This window comes from Eleutherodactylus coqui, chromosome 2, assembly GCF_035609145.1.
Source record: "Eleutherodactylus coqui strain aEleCoq1 chromosome 2, aEleCoq1.hap1, whole genome shotgun sequence".
Taxonomy (NCBI): Eukaryota; Metazoa; Chordata; class Amphibia; order Anura; family Eleutherodactylidae; genus Eleutherodactylus; species Eleutherodactylus coqui.
In genome coordinates, this window is record NC_089838.1 from 63,713,531 (window position 1) to 63,729,762 (window position 16,232).

At 40.4% G+C, this 16,232-nt stretch overlaps 1 protein-coding gene across 3 annotated transcripts in view; it reads right to left on the reverse strand.

Moving 5' to 3' along the window:
- Nucleotides 1-16,232, reverse strand: part of MACROH2A1 (macroH2A.1 histone) — a 61,022-nt gene that overhangs the window by 10,424 nt on the left and 34,366 nt on the right. For all 3 annotated transcript variants that reach the window (XM_066591063.1, XM_066591062.1, XM_066591064.1), the window contains exons 7-8: nt 7,412-7,501; nt 666-840 (exon numbers count right to left, since the gene is read on the reverse strand). In XM_066591063.1, the coding sequence (XP_066447160.1) occupies nt 666-840; nt 7,412-7,501 (265 nt within the window). The remainder of the gene's footprint in view (nt 1-665; nt 841-7,411; nt 7,502-16,232) is intronic.

A 16,232-nucleotide genomic window follows, 5' to 3' on the forward strand; every position in this document is an offset into this window, starting at 1 on the left:
ATGAATGCTTCATAGACACAAGCTGAGCTCCAATAACGCATTCGCCTTTGTTGCACTTCTACTTTTAAAGAAATACATTTTCCTTCATTAAATGAAGAGAATACAGTGCCATAAAACTATCAGTTCTCAAAATACAAACTGTCACTGCAAGAACAGATACAGAACTGGAGATTTCAGCTCTGAAGATTGCTGAATTGTGAGTGCAGCACTTGACTATAAACAGGTGACAATCCAGCACTGCACAAGAAAGCACTGCTATGCAGATTAGCGCTCGTTCACGCCTGCCTTATAGTTCGCACCAGTGATGTTCCAGTGTCAATTCACGTTTTATGTGTACAAGTATAAGGGCTCGTTCACATGTGGGTTAGAGCTTTAATAAGTCTTTCCTTCTCGCTGTTCCGTTTTTGTAGCAGAGAAATGGAATGAAAATAGAATTAAACCTTTTTCAAAAAATAGAAAGCTTTCCGTTTGCTTCCATTCGGTTAGGTTTTCATTTTTAATTTATTTAATTTAAACGGAGCAAATAGCGCAATTGGCTCAAAAAACAGAGAAATGGAAAGCCCTAATATAGGTTTAAACCAGGCCTTATATTTGTACACAGTAAAACGTGCATTGACACTTGAAGATCGCTGTATTATATCAGGTCACAGTAAAATGTCACTCACCTTCCACTGCCAATCGAAGGGAAAGCAATCGATTTGATTTTTTTCTCATCTGCCAAAGCCAAGCAGTTCTTCACTGTCTTCTCCAGCAGCTCTTCACACTTGTCAGAGCCCCAGCTTGGGCTGTTGCAGTGGATTACAAACTTTGCAGGCAATCCATGACCAGAACTCACGGCAGCTGAGACACAGATGACAAGAAACATCAATGTGAGAAAGCCTGGACTAATTGTATATCTGTACAATACTTTGACAGCTCATTCATTTCAATGGGACGTACTATATAGAACGCTTCATTTCTCCCAGGGTGGCACTGGATTTACTCATAGATTACAGTTGATAGTTGTGGGGCAAAAGAAGCTTAATACACTAACAAAAAAAGCATTGGCCAAAGTTGACAACCCTTTTAAGACAATGTACTTTGAAACATCCAGTAACAAAAACATGCAACTCTATTTGCAAGTAGAATTAAGACTTGTACTATCCATCTATGTGCCAGTAGAAGAACAAAACTATAGGCCCATTTACACGCAACGGTTATCGCTCAAAATTCGTTCAAACAACTGCAAATGAGCAATAATTGTTATGTGTAAACGCTTGCATTATTCAGTTTTCTTCTGAACGATGATTTTAAGGTGAGTTTAAAATCCATTGTTCAGCTGCAGATAGATAAAGTATCTCTCAACAGACCGCATGTTGTGTTCTCCACAGGAGCTAGAAGTTTACATTGTATTCTGCCGACAGCCCCAACGAGAATACAGCTGTGTGCAGAGCCCAGGTCCAAGAGGCTCTTTTACACGCAAATGAAGATGATAAAGTGTTAATGGACATTAGTGTACATTAACACTCTGTGCAAAATGATTGCTAAAATATTCAATCTTACAATTGTTTGAAAGATTACCTATGCATGTAAAAGGGGCCATAAGAGTGTCTTGCAAAAGTATTCCCCCCCCCCCCTGCTGTTTTTTTCTAGTTTGTTACATCACAATCTGGAATTAAAATGGATTTTAAATTTAGATTTTATGTAACAAATCTGACAATAGTCAAAATTCTTCCAGCGGGGGGGGGGGGGGGGGGGGATTTATTTATATTTATATATATTATATATATATATATATATATATATATATATACATATACACACATACACACACACACACACACACACACACACACACACACAAACACACACACACACATATATATACACACACTGAAAAGTTGTGACTGCATATATTCAGTCCCCTTGCTATGAACTAAATAAGTTTTTGTGAAAAAAAAATCAACCCCCGAAGTCTCATAATTAGTTGAATAAGACCCCCTATGTACAATCAAAGTGTTGTATGACGTGTCAGGTGATGTCAGTATAAAATACCAGTGTTCTGAAAGGCCCCTCAGTCTACAATGCCACTAAGCACGCAACATGATGACCAAGGAGCTCTCCAAAACAGGTCCCAGATAATGCTGTGGGCAAGTACAGATCATGGTTGAGTTATAACATTACTCCAAAAGTTGAACATCCACAGAAACATCACTAAATCCCCAGTAACACAATGGATAGAAAATGTTACATTTCGGTTTTGTTTTTTTTTTCTTATTGTTTATGTCACAGTAAAAAATATTTTGAACCTTCAAAGTGGGTGGCACGTTGTGTGAATCTAATTGTACAACCCTCCAAAAATCCATTTTAATTCCAGGTCTTAACGCAACAAAACAGAAAAAACACAAAGGAGTGTGTGAGTACTTTTATAAAGCACTGCATTTGGATAGGCGGTGAAAAAGACTTTCAGGTACTGACTGAACCCAAAGGCCATCTTAGGACTAGGATTACTTGTTTTATTTCTATCAATACTGGTCACCTATTGACAATTTGTGATGCTGTATTATATCATGACAAACACTAAAGCGACATTTCCATCTTATAAAGCTATAGTATATACCACAACAATACGAGATGAGTGAACATCCCTGTGGTTTCTTCCCAGCCCTCATACTGTGAAGGATCAGCAGCCCTTTCTAGCACTGCGTCTCCTTAATACTGAAGATCACAGGCATTGTGGGAGTTGGATCCCCATAAACAGTAAGTGAGAGCATAATCTGGAGATATGCTATCACTTACTATCATGGAAATACCTTTTTAAATAATAAGTCAACTTGAACAACTCTCACATGTGTCAATGGTGCCCATGAAAAAAGCAAAAATCCTCTGGCTTCAAGGCAGACCTATAAACGAAATATACAGGTAGCCCATTTCTAGTGTCTTCTTTCATTTCCTATACATGTTCAGCAAAACCTTTCATTGGAACCATACTATCATTGAGATACTTAACATTGACGAGAACTATCTTAGTCTTTACTTAGTCACTTGTAATACATCATCCTAATGAAATCTTATCCATGAACTCCCACTGGACTATACTCTCAACAGCCCGTTACATCGGAAACAGTATCCTCTCCTTCTGACCTGCATTAAACTAAAGCACTTCTAGCTAGAAGGAAGGTTCAGATTTATGGGAGCATGGCAGATGTTCTCAGAGCTCTCTAGGTAATAAGTTGCCATCAAATCATCTGCTCATGCAACCAAACCAATATATTTCCCCCTGTAACACAAATTATCCGTAATGACTGTATGCCTTTGATGCCCCTTGGTCTACACAAATCCTCGTTGATCAGGCATGCCCCATTATTCTATGCAAGTGATTTATCCTGTAGCCATACCCACATGTGTGCTAACTGTAGTCTTTCAAAGATCTCAATTATGAAATTTCTTAGCAAACATGGTCGTAAAATCTTATCGAAACTGTGATTTTCACAGTTCCACTTCACCGCTCCGTGTCATGATACATCTGCAGCTTTAAAGTTAAACAATTCAAGACACTGCTGTGCAATAAGATTGCAATATGTGCACATAATTGAAAGCCAGTGTTCATCAGATCAACATCTTTCAGGAGGTGACCAAAATACCTGCTTTTATTTGCTATGAACGCGCTCATTCCTTCTACGTTATTGCTTTTCTTTTTCTGCACAGACATAAAAGAGCCATCATCAAGGACCAAAATTAAAGTGATTTCAGGAAAACCCGGGTCACCTATAAATTTCATAGAGTAAAAGGAGTACCACGAACAATTGTGCAGTTGGGCGTTGTTCTCCAACATATTGAAGAAGTTGAGCTCTGGACATTTCCAATTTGTTCTAATTTATGTTCCACTGTTTCATTTGGCATATGGAGAATGCTTCATAAATTCAAGAGAAATCTAATAAAACAACCTGACATTTCTGTAATCAGATGGGGAATTATATGCAAAATGTGGCCAATATGGCAACTAAAGCGTTTCACCTTAGCACTACAACTTTTCCTGCAGACTTACAAGTTATCCGTGGTGTGTGTCTGTGAAGTTTTCTGGTCCTTGGAAAGAGCACATACTTGTAAACTCACAGGTTAACAAAAAGCAAGCAGTGCTTCATGTGCTGCGTAAACCATTATCACAGTTGTAGAGGGAATTAGGTGAAAGAGTGAAATCCAATTCATTGGTTCCATGTAACAGGTCCTTATATACAGATGTGTCCACCGTTGCCTTGGCTTGAATTTCACTAACTCCAATATCTCGGGATTGAAAAACAATTTATTCTTGGGCTATTCATTAAAAAAAAATATGCTAGGTGTATACTTTTATTTTTTTAAACAGGGAAGCCTAGGATTACGAATAGCTGATGTGTGGCTTCTGTCAAAGGCATCCTTCAAAAGTAGACTTTTCTCCCTTCTCCAACCACATAACTGAATAATGTCAAATTATACGCCGAGTTAGGGGAGGACACTTGTAACTCGCTGTCTGTATTTGCTTATTATTTAACTACTGTTAAGATGTTTATACAGAGGTCTACATTTACTTAACCCCTTAGTGACCAAGCCTGTATGCACCTTAATGACCAAGCCAATATTTGGAAATCTGAAATGGGACTTTAAAAACACAGAATAACTCCGTAAAGGTTTTGCATATCCCAGTGATTCTGACAATGTTTTTTCGCCACATGTTGTACTTCATTTAGGTGGTAAAAATAGTCCAATAGAATTTGTGTATATTTATTAAAAACACCAAAGTTGGGAAAATGTAAAAAAAAAAAAAAGTCATTTTTTTCACATTTTCAATTGCAATATCTCAAATATGTGCAAACATACAGTACAAATTTTTCATAAGATATATATTTCCATTTGTTTACTTTAATCTGGACACACATTGGAAAAACTTGTTTTTTTAACCATTTAGGAGACGTACAAATTTAACATTAATTATCAACATTTTGAGGAACACTTTGTTTTCCTGCACCAAGAAAAGTTAGCAAAGGCTGATAGGTGTCAGAATGATAGATAGCACAACAAATGACCACATTTTAAAAACTACATCCCCTAAAATATTCACTGGGGGGTGTCATGAGTATTTTGATGCCACAGTTTTTTTTTTCAAGAGTTAATGCAATTCAGAGGAGAAAAAAATCAAAATATCATTTTTTTGCAAATATGTCATTTTAAAGGCAGTTTTTTCTATAGTGCATATAAAAATGAGAATTTACCAAAATGGATACCCCTGTTTGTCCTGTGTTCAGAAACATACTCATTGTAGCCCTAATGTTATGTCTGTATGCACAACGGGGCCCACAATGAAAGGAACAGCCGGTGGCTTTCAGAACAGAAATTTAGCTTGAAGGCTTTTAGGCCCCATTGCCCACTTATAGAGCGGCCAAAGCAATAGAAAACCCCCACGAATGACCCCATTTTGAAAACTAGACCCCCTTAACGAATCAATCTAGCCATGCACTACATATTTTGACCCCACAGTTTTTGACTGAATCTAAGCAAAGCAGAAGGAAAAAAATACGATTTTCATTTTTTGGGCAATTGTGTAATTTTAAAAAGTTTTTTTTTGTACAGCACACATCTGAGTAAAGACTTCCATCGCAAAATGGATACCCCTGTTTGTCCCCTGTTTAGAAGCATACCCATTGGGCCCCAATCTACTTACAAGACACATGGCTAGGCCTATAATGGAGGGAACACCTGTTGGATTTCAGGGCACAACTTAATAAATTTTAGGCCCCATTACTCACTTGCGCATTCCTAATAATAATCCCCCCCACCCTTTTTTGCAGTCCCCAAATCTTAGATAAAAGTAACAATGCAAACGGTGTGGTATTTCTGAAGACACGGGATGAGTACATGGGGCAATAAAATCGTGTATCCCTCCTCCTCTCATGCTTTTTTGGGGGGTATTTCTTGACCTTAGCGGCAGGTATGGGGTGAAAAAAGTGGCGCTCTGTGAGGCTTCGTAAGCCTGCTGAGGTGCTGTGGTCTCACACAGAAGGCGCTCAACAAGCTGCTCCTGGAACTGCAGGAAGGCGAGCGTTCCCGGGGGCTTCTTGTAAATTATGCATTACAGGTAGTGATCTGAATAACGCCAGGTTCACACTGCCATATGTGGAATCCGTTTGCAGAGGCCCACAGCGGATCCCAGCTGTCAGCCTGGCCGTGGCCCTGCGGGGACAAATCTGGGGACCTTGGATATGTAATTTCATCTCCCCTCACGGATACGATCCGTAAGAGAAGATGAAACTTTAACTTTTTGAAACTTTTTTTTAATACTTTTTAACTTTGCACGATCACCTTAATCCAGTGGATAAGGGTGATCATGTGACCAGGAACAGCATACGGCTGACGTAATGACACCTGGCGAGCATGTGCAGAAGACAGCCATCAGGTCCTGGAGAACTAGATCACAGCGGGACATTGCGGTGGATGGGGTAAATATGCTTAGCTGCCCTCGTGGATCCGATCCGTAAGGGCAGCTGAATCTTTTAACTTTTTTACACTTTAATGCGATCAGCGCCATCCATTGGATAGCGCTGATCGTATGACCAGGGTGAGGGCTTCCCGCGGCCCCCCATGACAGCTCCAGGTTGTCAGCTACCTCCGGTAACCAACAGCATGGAGCTGTCATGTCCACAGCCCACTTGGCTTTAATCCCCAAGGGAAGCATGTTTTTACATCCCTGGTAATTAAAGCCCACTAAAGCAGGATGTAAAAAGGCAATGGGGTGGTCACTAAGGGGTTAAAGGGTAACAAAACTTTTAAAAAAACAACTTTTGACATGTCATAGTAACATAGCAGGAGTGTTTTGACTGGAAGTGGTCCAAGTACTGAGACCTCCACCGATCGCTGAAATAAAGTGCAGAAGCGCTCATCGGAGCGCTATGCCCATTTGGCCATTTCCCTCACTGCTCAGAGCGGTGTATAGGCTCCATAGAAATTCTACGGACCCCGTACACCACTAGCAATGACAGCCAAACAGGCACAATGCTCAGCTACCTTTCAGTCATATCTACTGACATGTCAAAAGTTTTTAAAAAGTTTAGTTGCACTATGTTAATTTAAAAGTATAATTATAATCAGCTTTTACAAGTATAAAAATGATTTATATTAATTAGGCAATTGTTGAAATCTCCTAATAAGTTGATATTATCAAAAAAGTGAATCGCAGGCTCCAGATGCATTTTGCGGTTGAGTCTACAGGGCAGATCCAATGAGTTTCAAATGCCTCATAGTTTTCCATAATACAGGCATCTAACACATTCTATAAACAGTGCCAAAGGCAGAGCATCACTTTACGTTCATCTATGCTTTCCATTGCCATTTTAGGGATTGCAATGTGTTATTCAATTACAGTAGAGATCTATAGGACTACAACGTGTAAAGCCATTACCTCCAGCTACATCTAAAGGTCCATTCTTTTTCTTCAGTTCAATGACGGCTTCCAAGAACTCTTTCCCTCCCTTCTTCTCTAAGGCATTGCCTAAATAGAAACATGTATCAATTATATAGAGACTTAGTCATATTTATTATATTACAATGATCAAGCTCGTGTCCGACACATTTATCTATCTTGGTTTGTCATAATGTGTTAATTACACAACAATACTGACTGGTAATTAAATGAAACCACCACCATTAGACATAATTCAGCTCACAGGTCTCAGGATTTGCAGTGGAAATTAATGAGCAAACCTCACCCTGGATTATTGCATGAAGATCAAGTAATTACAAATTGTAAATTACACTTACATTATAAAGGGTACAATCATCCATAGAAATGAGGCTGGAGTTGATCAGATTCAGAAATGTACAACCTCTTACCAGGCAATGGACCCCTTGATTCAAGCAACACTGGGATCTTCTTGCATACAATTAAGATATAAGCCTTCAGTTTTCATGTTGATAGACATAATTACCTTGTGGACAATAAACAGGCCTTGTACATATGAAGGTGGGCCATGTACAACTACTCTATATCTGTGAGCATGTTTTATGCAGAAGTTGGAGGTGGGGATGAAAGAATAACCATCCAGACCAATAGCTGTCATGTTCCAAATAGTAGCCAAGGAGATCCAGAGATACTTGCCCGGCTAAATGCTCCAATAACTCTGTTAAGAAGATTCAGCAGCAGTCTCCACTAGATACCGACTGTCAGGTAGGGTATATTGCACAAAGAACATAAGAGGAGCGGTGCATAACATATTCAGCGACTTCCAACTAAAATAGGATGGACACTGCCACTAGATCTTCTTAAAGCCCCCAGAGAAGGCGGGCATAAAAAAAAGGCATAAAAAATTATCAAGCCTTAAAAATAATAAAACTTCCCAATAAACATACTTCAACGCAGATCCATGCTATACTGCACTTTTTTAACAGGCTGCAATAGGTTTTATCAGTCTATTCTGTACATTTATCAACCTATTCTGTACATATTTTTTACAAAACCCCTCTTCTGCTATACAGTTAGGTGAAGGCGGGGTTGAAAAATCTGCATACCAGGCATAACATGGGAGGGTGCTCCATCCATGTGTCTGCTCCTGTTCTCTCTAGAACAGCTGCAAACACAGCTGTTCTTATATGACAGTTTGTCGTCTTTCGCCCCTGATGTTTTACTGCTCTTCCCGCTCATATAATACAGTTACCGATTGCGCAGGCGGCTTCTCTCTTCACAGTGCTCGCTCCCCGTCAAACCCGATGCGCTGACAGGGTCTCAATGCATTGGGTGTAAACTACTACATGTCACAGCTTGATGCACTGAGCCCTTGTCAGGGCATTGGGTCCGGCAGGGAGTAAGCACTGCGAGGAGAGAAGCTGTCTGCAGAATAGAAGGGCTCCTCTCCTTCATAACATGACACTGGGGAATCGCAGCATATGAGTGAGGAGAGTTGTAAAACACTGGGGGTGATGGGATACAAGGCTATTAAAAATATTTTTTTTATAATACAGACATGAATAAACTGTAATATGGCAACAGTTGTGTCTGCAGCTGTTCTAGAGAGAACAGGAGGAGACACGTGGATGGAGCATCCTCTACTGTTATACAGCTCAGTGAAGACAGATCTCTCAGCTCCATCTTCACTTAGCTGCATAGCAGAAGAGGGGGTTTGTAAGAAATATTTACAGAATTGACTGATAAAACCTATTGCAAAAATGCTTATAATCACCTATTCTGTACATTAAAAAGTGCAGGTACTCTTTAAGCAATAGTGTGTGGTCAGGTTCTCTTATTGTCCCAAACAGCACAAAAAAACAGGTTATGAAGGTGTTGCATTTACAAGGTAAGCGCTCCCTCCACCCCTTTCTGCAGTGATTGACAGGTTGTCTGTGTACTTGCAGATACATGACAGCCTGTCAGTCATAACTGAGAGAGGTGGGAAATAAAATAGACTACATAAACTACAGTTTAAAACGGCTATTAACCAAAATGGTATGATAACACTTCAAACTCCTGTAAGTAATCCGTCAGACACAGTCCACACATTAAGACTTTCTCTTTCAATCTTCAACACAACAAAATTCTAAATTAATAGAAGTCTGAAGGGTAAAGAGATGCATTATCAATTTTGCAGGATAGCCAATATATAAAAATATACAAGAATATGTTGATCCCTAAATTGTTAAAAGTATGCAATGACTTACCAGCTGGCACCCCTCTTCTTAAACAAACCTTAGAGAGAGTTATAGTTCAATTACTCCCAAAGTAGTCAAAAATACTGAATTATGCCCAAGCTATAGACATAGCTTACTGTGTAATACAGACCCTACAGGGTGGCTTAAACGCTTAGCGACAACGATTGCTACGGTCCTCAATAATTTGATTATTTTAGCCGCCTTCACGTGGCAGAGCTGGATTCCACATGCGGGTGCCCACAGTGGAATCTGGCCCTGTGCCTGGCAGGCGTCCACGCGTAGCTGCAATATCAATTGTGGAAGGGCCACGGGCCAGACAGCTTCCATTGACTGCAATGGAAGCAGTCTGAGAAATCCGCAAAAAAAATATAGCATGCTGCAATTTCTTTTCAGCGGGCCGAAAATCATAGTCGCTGTTTGCTTGTGTGAGTGGACATGGGGATGCTCTACTTGTTTGAATTTGTGGCTAAAACTTACCTCCGCCTCTCTCCCTCCCATTCATATTGCCCTTGAAAAAAAGATTGTGCCCTCTTTACTTTCTTTAGTACTCAAAAATAGTGCTGTCAAAACAAATCAAGTTTCAAGTAATGAGGGACAATTAAACTCTGGCAAAAGCTTAATAACTCATTGGGCTCAAAAGATGTCCCATCGCCCTTAATGCTCTTAGCTATGATCCCCACTTAGCAAAATGGACTCCCTAACAAAAAATAATGACGAGCTGGCTAAACTGAATAACTCTTTGATAAAAGATCTTGGTACAATCGAGTCTCATTAGGACATCAATTTTTTGAATCCTGTGAAAAGTGGGTTAAACTTTCCAGCATTATCTACCTTTCTGCCAGGCCTGTAGAAACTTCTTACCAAGTCTGGGCTAGCCCACTCAAGATCTAATCTGGCTAATCTTATGCCTTCCACTTCCCTGGGCTCTAAATTAATGTCTAGTATTTACTCTTATTGCTGCAACTCAACACAGGAATCATATTATATAAGGGACTGGGAGAATGAGCTCAACAGTAGATTGACTCCAAAACTGAAAATCTGTGAGAGAATGTAAGCACAGGTTCGAACTGTGTCAAAATTCAAGAGAATTTGTTCTAAATATGACACATTGGTCTAAAACCTACTTTTTTGAAAAGGGCAAATCTTAGATCTATGTTGGAGATGTCATCTTCATCCTGGGGCAATGTCTTATATATGGCTGACCTTCCCTAACATCTCTCCATTTTAAAATGAAGTCCGAAAAAAAAGAATATTTGTAAAAATAGAGCACACACAATAGGATGGCATTCCCCGTTTTCCGCAAACCACCTGCCACTTGAGGTAGGAATAAAATCAGGGATTCCTCAGAGGTGAAAACATATTCTTAGGGGTTCCTCCACAGTAATACGGTTGGAAACCACTACTTTAGGCCGTTGAGTTGTTTTAGACCAGCTTTCAGCCTAGTGAGTACATGTGAAAGCCGCAATATTTCATACAGGAATAATTTAACATCAACTACAAAATAAAAACATAAGACTTAAATTTTACAATAAAAAAACGTTAAAATATCTATAATTGCTATATTATTTGTAAAACTGTGAAGATGGACGGAGAGAAGAGCTTCCAAGTACAGTGCAAGCCATAAATGTAGTTACAATGAATATATTTTAATGTTATTGATTAGCTGGAGGATCGGACCTCACGGGGTTTGTTCCTAGTCTATAACCATGGAAGCGCATTGGCCGGAACAGAAGTTGTAGACATAAAACAGCAGTATATTTTTTTATTTTATTTAAGATGTATTGGAGCAATAATATAACGGTTACAAAAGTGCACATAGACTTCTAAAATCAATTAATTTATCCGGCTCGGGTTACGGCAAGTGTAAAATGAGCAGGAGCAGACCCCAATGTGCTGGGCGAGACGGGCCATTCAGGAATGTTTAGATAAAGAATGAATGGACGTGGTGCTCCTTGGTATTTTATTAGCAGATGATGTGCTGACGTTATTTGCCTTACATAACAGCTGCAAGGATTTGCATCACAGTTAAATATACATTCTTCCCTCCTGAGAATACCCATATTATCACACCATTCACGAAACAGCTCTCAGAGGTCACTGCGACAGGGAAAGGCAGTGGAAGAAGTAATTCCGACTACGTATTGGGAAAGGTAGACACCTGTTCTTTCTGAGTTCTCAGCATTTCTATTCTTAACGCTAAAAGTTGACTTGTTTTTAATTAAAAGGCCCCATTAAATCTTTTAGATTAGGAAACTTAAGGGTAATGACTTCTAGAAAAAAAACAACACCAAGGTGGGAATAAATAGGGTTTTCACAGTCACTACTCACAATACATAATAAAGTACATTATTAAAAAGACAGACGTGGAGATATGCTAAAGGGTGTTAGAGGGATACATGGATGTGTCCTGGCTGTAGTTGGGCCGTTTGCTAGTGTGTTTTTTTAAACTTGTATTTTAATGTTCTTTTCTAGACTACTGGCATATACACTGAACAGACACTTATTAGAAACACTCATCTAGCAGTGTGCTCGGTCTCCTCTGGCCTTCAAAACCGCAGCAGTTCATGACGACTTACTGCACTTACTCATTAGGTGATGAAATAGTGCTGCATGAACATTGGCGTAAACGGGCTAAATAGCTTCATGCAGTTGCTGCAAATTAGATGGAGATACTGGCATTCTCTGAATATATGGTGGGAAGAGTTCATTGATTTATGCTGCTTGTACCAAATTCTGACCCTCCCATCAACATATTGCAAATGAAATCTGGGATCATCTGGCTATGCAATAATTGTCCACTGCTCAGTGATCCCAGTTTTACGCTCGTTTGCCTACTGCACTCTTACCTTTCTGTCTCCCTTTGTGCTTATTCCCATGAGCGTATTTCGGCTGCATTTTCATGGCCGGACGGTATACGCGACCATCTGATGCACTGTATTCGCATCAGTTCAGATGGACGATTTTCTGGTGCGTAAAAACAGCTGGCCAGAAAAGATAGTGCATACGGTGCGCATTCCTGACACCCGGAAAAGATATTCCTGGACCTATTTTTTCATCTGGAATACACCAGCGTCTTAGACTCCTATGGGGGCCTATGAGAGCTGCTGGAAAAAGGAGGTGGGGGGGATTTAGCAGCATCTCTGCTAAACTCTCTCCCCCCCCTCCGCCGGCTGTTGGACAGGGATGGGAGATTAGAATTCTAGCTACCACCCCGTCCCCTCTCTTTGCCGACAAGGGGTGGAGAGGGGGAGGGAATTTAGTCCCTTAAATGCTCTCCCCCCGTCCGACGGTATTCTGCGTGCGGCATATACTCGCCACACCCGGGCCGTCTGAATGGGCGCATAAACGGGAGATGCAGCCAGGACTTGGTCACGGCTGCCTCTCATTCATGCGATTTTCGTCCGAGCTGCGACCATGACAATGCCGGACGAAAATGACAGCACCCATGTGAAGGAGCCCTCAGACAGTAATGGCACTCAAACTGGTTGTCTGCTGTTATAGCCTATCTTTGCAACGGAACAAGTTGTGCATTCTGACATATTAGTTGGAGCACCAGCAACGTAGTTGACTGCAATTTTCTTGCCTGTGCACTACCTTGTCGTTAGAAGAATTCTTGACATCCTCTGCTGACCCCTTCCAGTGACAGGGTTCGCATCCCCAGGATATCATTTTGTTGGATGTTTTTCTTCGATCACACTTTATGGTGAACACTAGAAGTATTCCAGACATATTCACTTGTAAGCTTAAGAGAGATGGTTTAGTTTGGGCAACCCTTTCTAATAGAACAGATACACTCCTCGGCATAGTGGTCAATATTTGCTGCAACTAAGCCTCTAGGTTGAGAAGACATGTAAGCTGCTGAAGCTGGCGTCCCAGATGATCTCTGGCAACTGGGCAGCCATGGAAGCGTGACAATGTTGTGGAGACATTCCTGTGATCCCCTTGTGTGTGCGGTCGGGCAGTATCCTGCTGAAAAATGCCTCTTGGAAGTTGCCATGAGAGGAACACATGTGGCTGCAGGATGTGCTGAACATATTGCTGAGCTGTCATTATCCCTTGTACCATTATTAGGTGTGACATGACTGTCGTATACGATAGCTCCACCAGAGTATCACACCAGTATTGGGGGCAGTGTACTGCTCCACAGCAAAGGCAGGATTGAGATACTCACCCCAAGGTCTCAAGACACAAACACAGCCATCGTCAGTGCCCAAACTAAACCTGGATTAATAGCAGAAGACAACCCAGTTTCACTCTGCAACAGTCCAGTTTAGTTGTGCACGGCTCCACTGCAAAGAGAGGCAACGATGGGTGGATGTCAAAGGCAGTATACGTAATGGCTGCGAGACCAAACTTTCTTCAGCCAAGCGCCTGGAAATGGTTCCAAATGACACAAGGGCTTGTAAGAATGATGCCACTTGTCTCAGGATGGGGACAATGAAACAGTTGGAGCTGCTCATGCTTGTTGGACGATGAGACAATCCTCTCTACTGGTGGTCCGTCGAGGGTCTTCTTGCACACCCACTGGTCACACGCCTCTTAACAATCTGGTCAGAATGGCCCAAAATGGCGGGCAATTTGTCGATATGAGCATCCAGCTTCTCGCATTCCAATAACGTGTCCAGTCTTAAACTTTGTTAATTGGGCAAAATCTCGTGTGTTGTAGAGGCGTCCAGTGGTCAAAAAGCTCTACAGAAGCTGAAAAAGAGGTCCATTACACACATGTAGCTTCTGAGAGCCTATTTATAGGCCAAGGGTGGAAGCACTTTTAGGGCCTCAGATGGTAAAACCGTTCATTTAATTACACTACAACTCTAATAATTTGCATATCTACCTCATATGTAAATGTATGCAGTTTTGCAGCAAAACAACAACTCCTTCTAGGGCGTGGATTTTTTTCACAAAGAGTGTAAATATCATAAAGGAGGTCTTTCGCTTGGAAATACCTTTGGAGAACTTAGGATAGTCAAAAATTTAATGGTTATACATTTGTTTGAATGGGTCCTGTGTAAGCACCCATAGATACGAAAGTAAAAAAATTACTTGCAGGCTATCTTCAGCCACTACTGGAGGGACCATGAGAGCCTTATGTAGACAGCTCCAATAGTTCATTGCCTTGGCTTTAGCATACATTCCATCCACCGAGTCAACCTACTTACACTTTGTTACAGTTAATTTCTGTGATCAAAACTTCAAAGGATTGAAATAGCTATAGCAGACTCTTACTGACTAGACTGATAGTATGAGGTTTGGATGATAAAAGAAAATTTACTTGCAACTAGATATGAGCGAAGCAAATCTGTAGATCCAGAATTCGGGTTGAACTTTATTAGACGTTTAGTTGGTCAAGAACCCGAACCCCAAGCGATCAGTTTCAGCCAAACCTAAAGTTCATAAAAACCCTTAAAACTAGTATTGAACACTGTGTTTCAACCAAACGTTTCAATTAAAAGCCGACTGACACCTTTGCTTATCTCTACTTGCAACTGATCTGTCATAAGTTTTCTTCCCAATATTGCTGGTCCTGCACTCATGACTTTTGCTAGTCGCTTACTGTTATAACTGAGTTAAATGGCTAATGGTATGTAGTAAGCTCCTATTAAGCCCCCCTTTAGCAGTGGATGCAGGTAGCCAGTATATAATCTTTTAAATCTATATAAAAAGGGGATTTGGAGCTCTGAATCAGAAAAATTGAGCACGCTATGGAGCTATAAAATGAAATTAGGGTAATCAGTGCAGAATGTCAAATCCATTTAAACTGTATTTTTTAAATACAGAAATGCTCTGTTCACATCACACTTTATAGCAGCATCTATGTTTTAGGCTATTTTTTCCAATTGCAGTAACAGATGGATAGAGAAGGATATCCACTACAATAACATGACAAGTGCAAAACCATGCAACCGTGATATGTGGACATGACTAAGACAACCTCCCAGAGTTTGGATGAAAACTTTGAATTTCCACTGAGGAAGCAGAGGATGGTGAAGAACTGGAATGGAGAGGCAAAGTAAAAAAAAAAAAGGTTTTTTTTTTTTTAATTTTACAGTAATTGAACTAAAATAAATAAATGTAGTGTTGTACCATTGGGTTTCTGGCAAGAAATTAAAATTGCTGTTCTTTGCAATTTTCTTTTCATATTTTTCATTTTGTTGACTTAATAATGGGTTCTGAATGAGCACATCTTCTCGGTTATAACCTTCCTTGGGTGAGTGTTGTACATCAAAAATTTTACAGATGAGTGAGCTGAAATTTAAAAGGTTTCCGTACATTACACTATTCCCTGTTCTGTAGCTTTGGTGATTTTTCCAATTGACATCAACTGGGAAAGCAACATGTAAAACACAGCAGCAGAAACATATGTATATTTTTTCAGAAACCTGGGGAACAAAATGGGTAATAATTAGAGATGAGCGAGCATACTCGTCCGAGCTTGATGCTCGTTCGAGTATTAGGGTGCTCGAGATGCTCGTTACTAGAGGCGAGCACCACGCGGTACTCGTCTCGATTAAACGAGCACTGACCATTGAATTCAATGGAGCCGGCAATACAGCCGGCTCCACTGAAAGCAATGGGCTGCC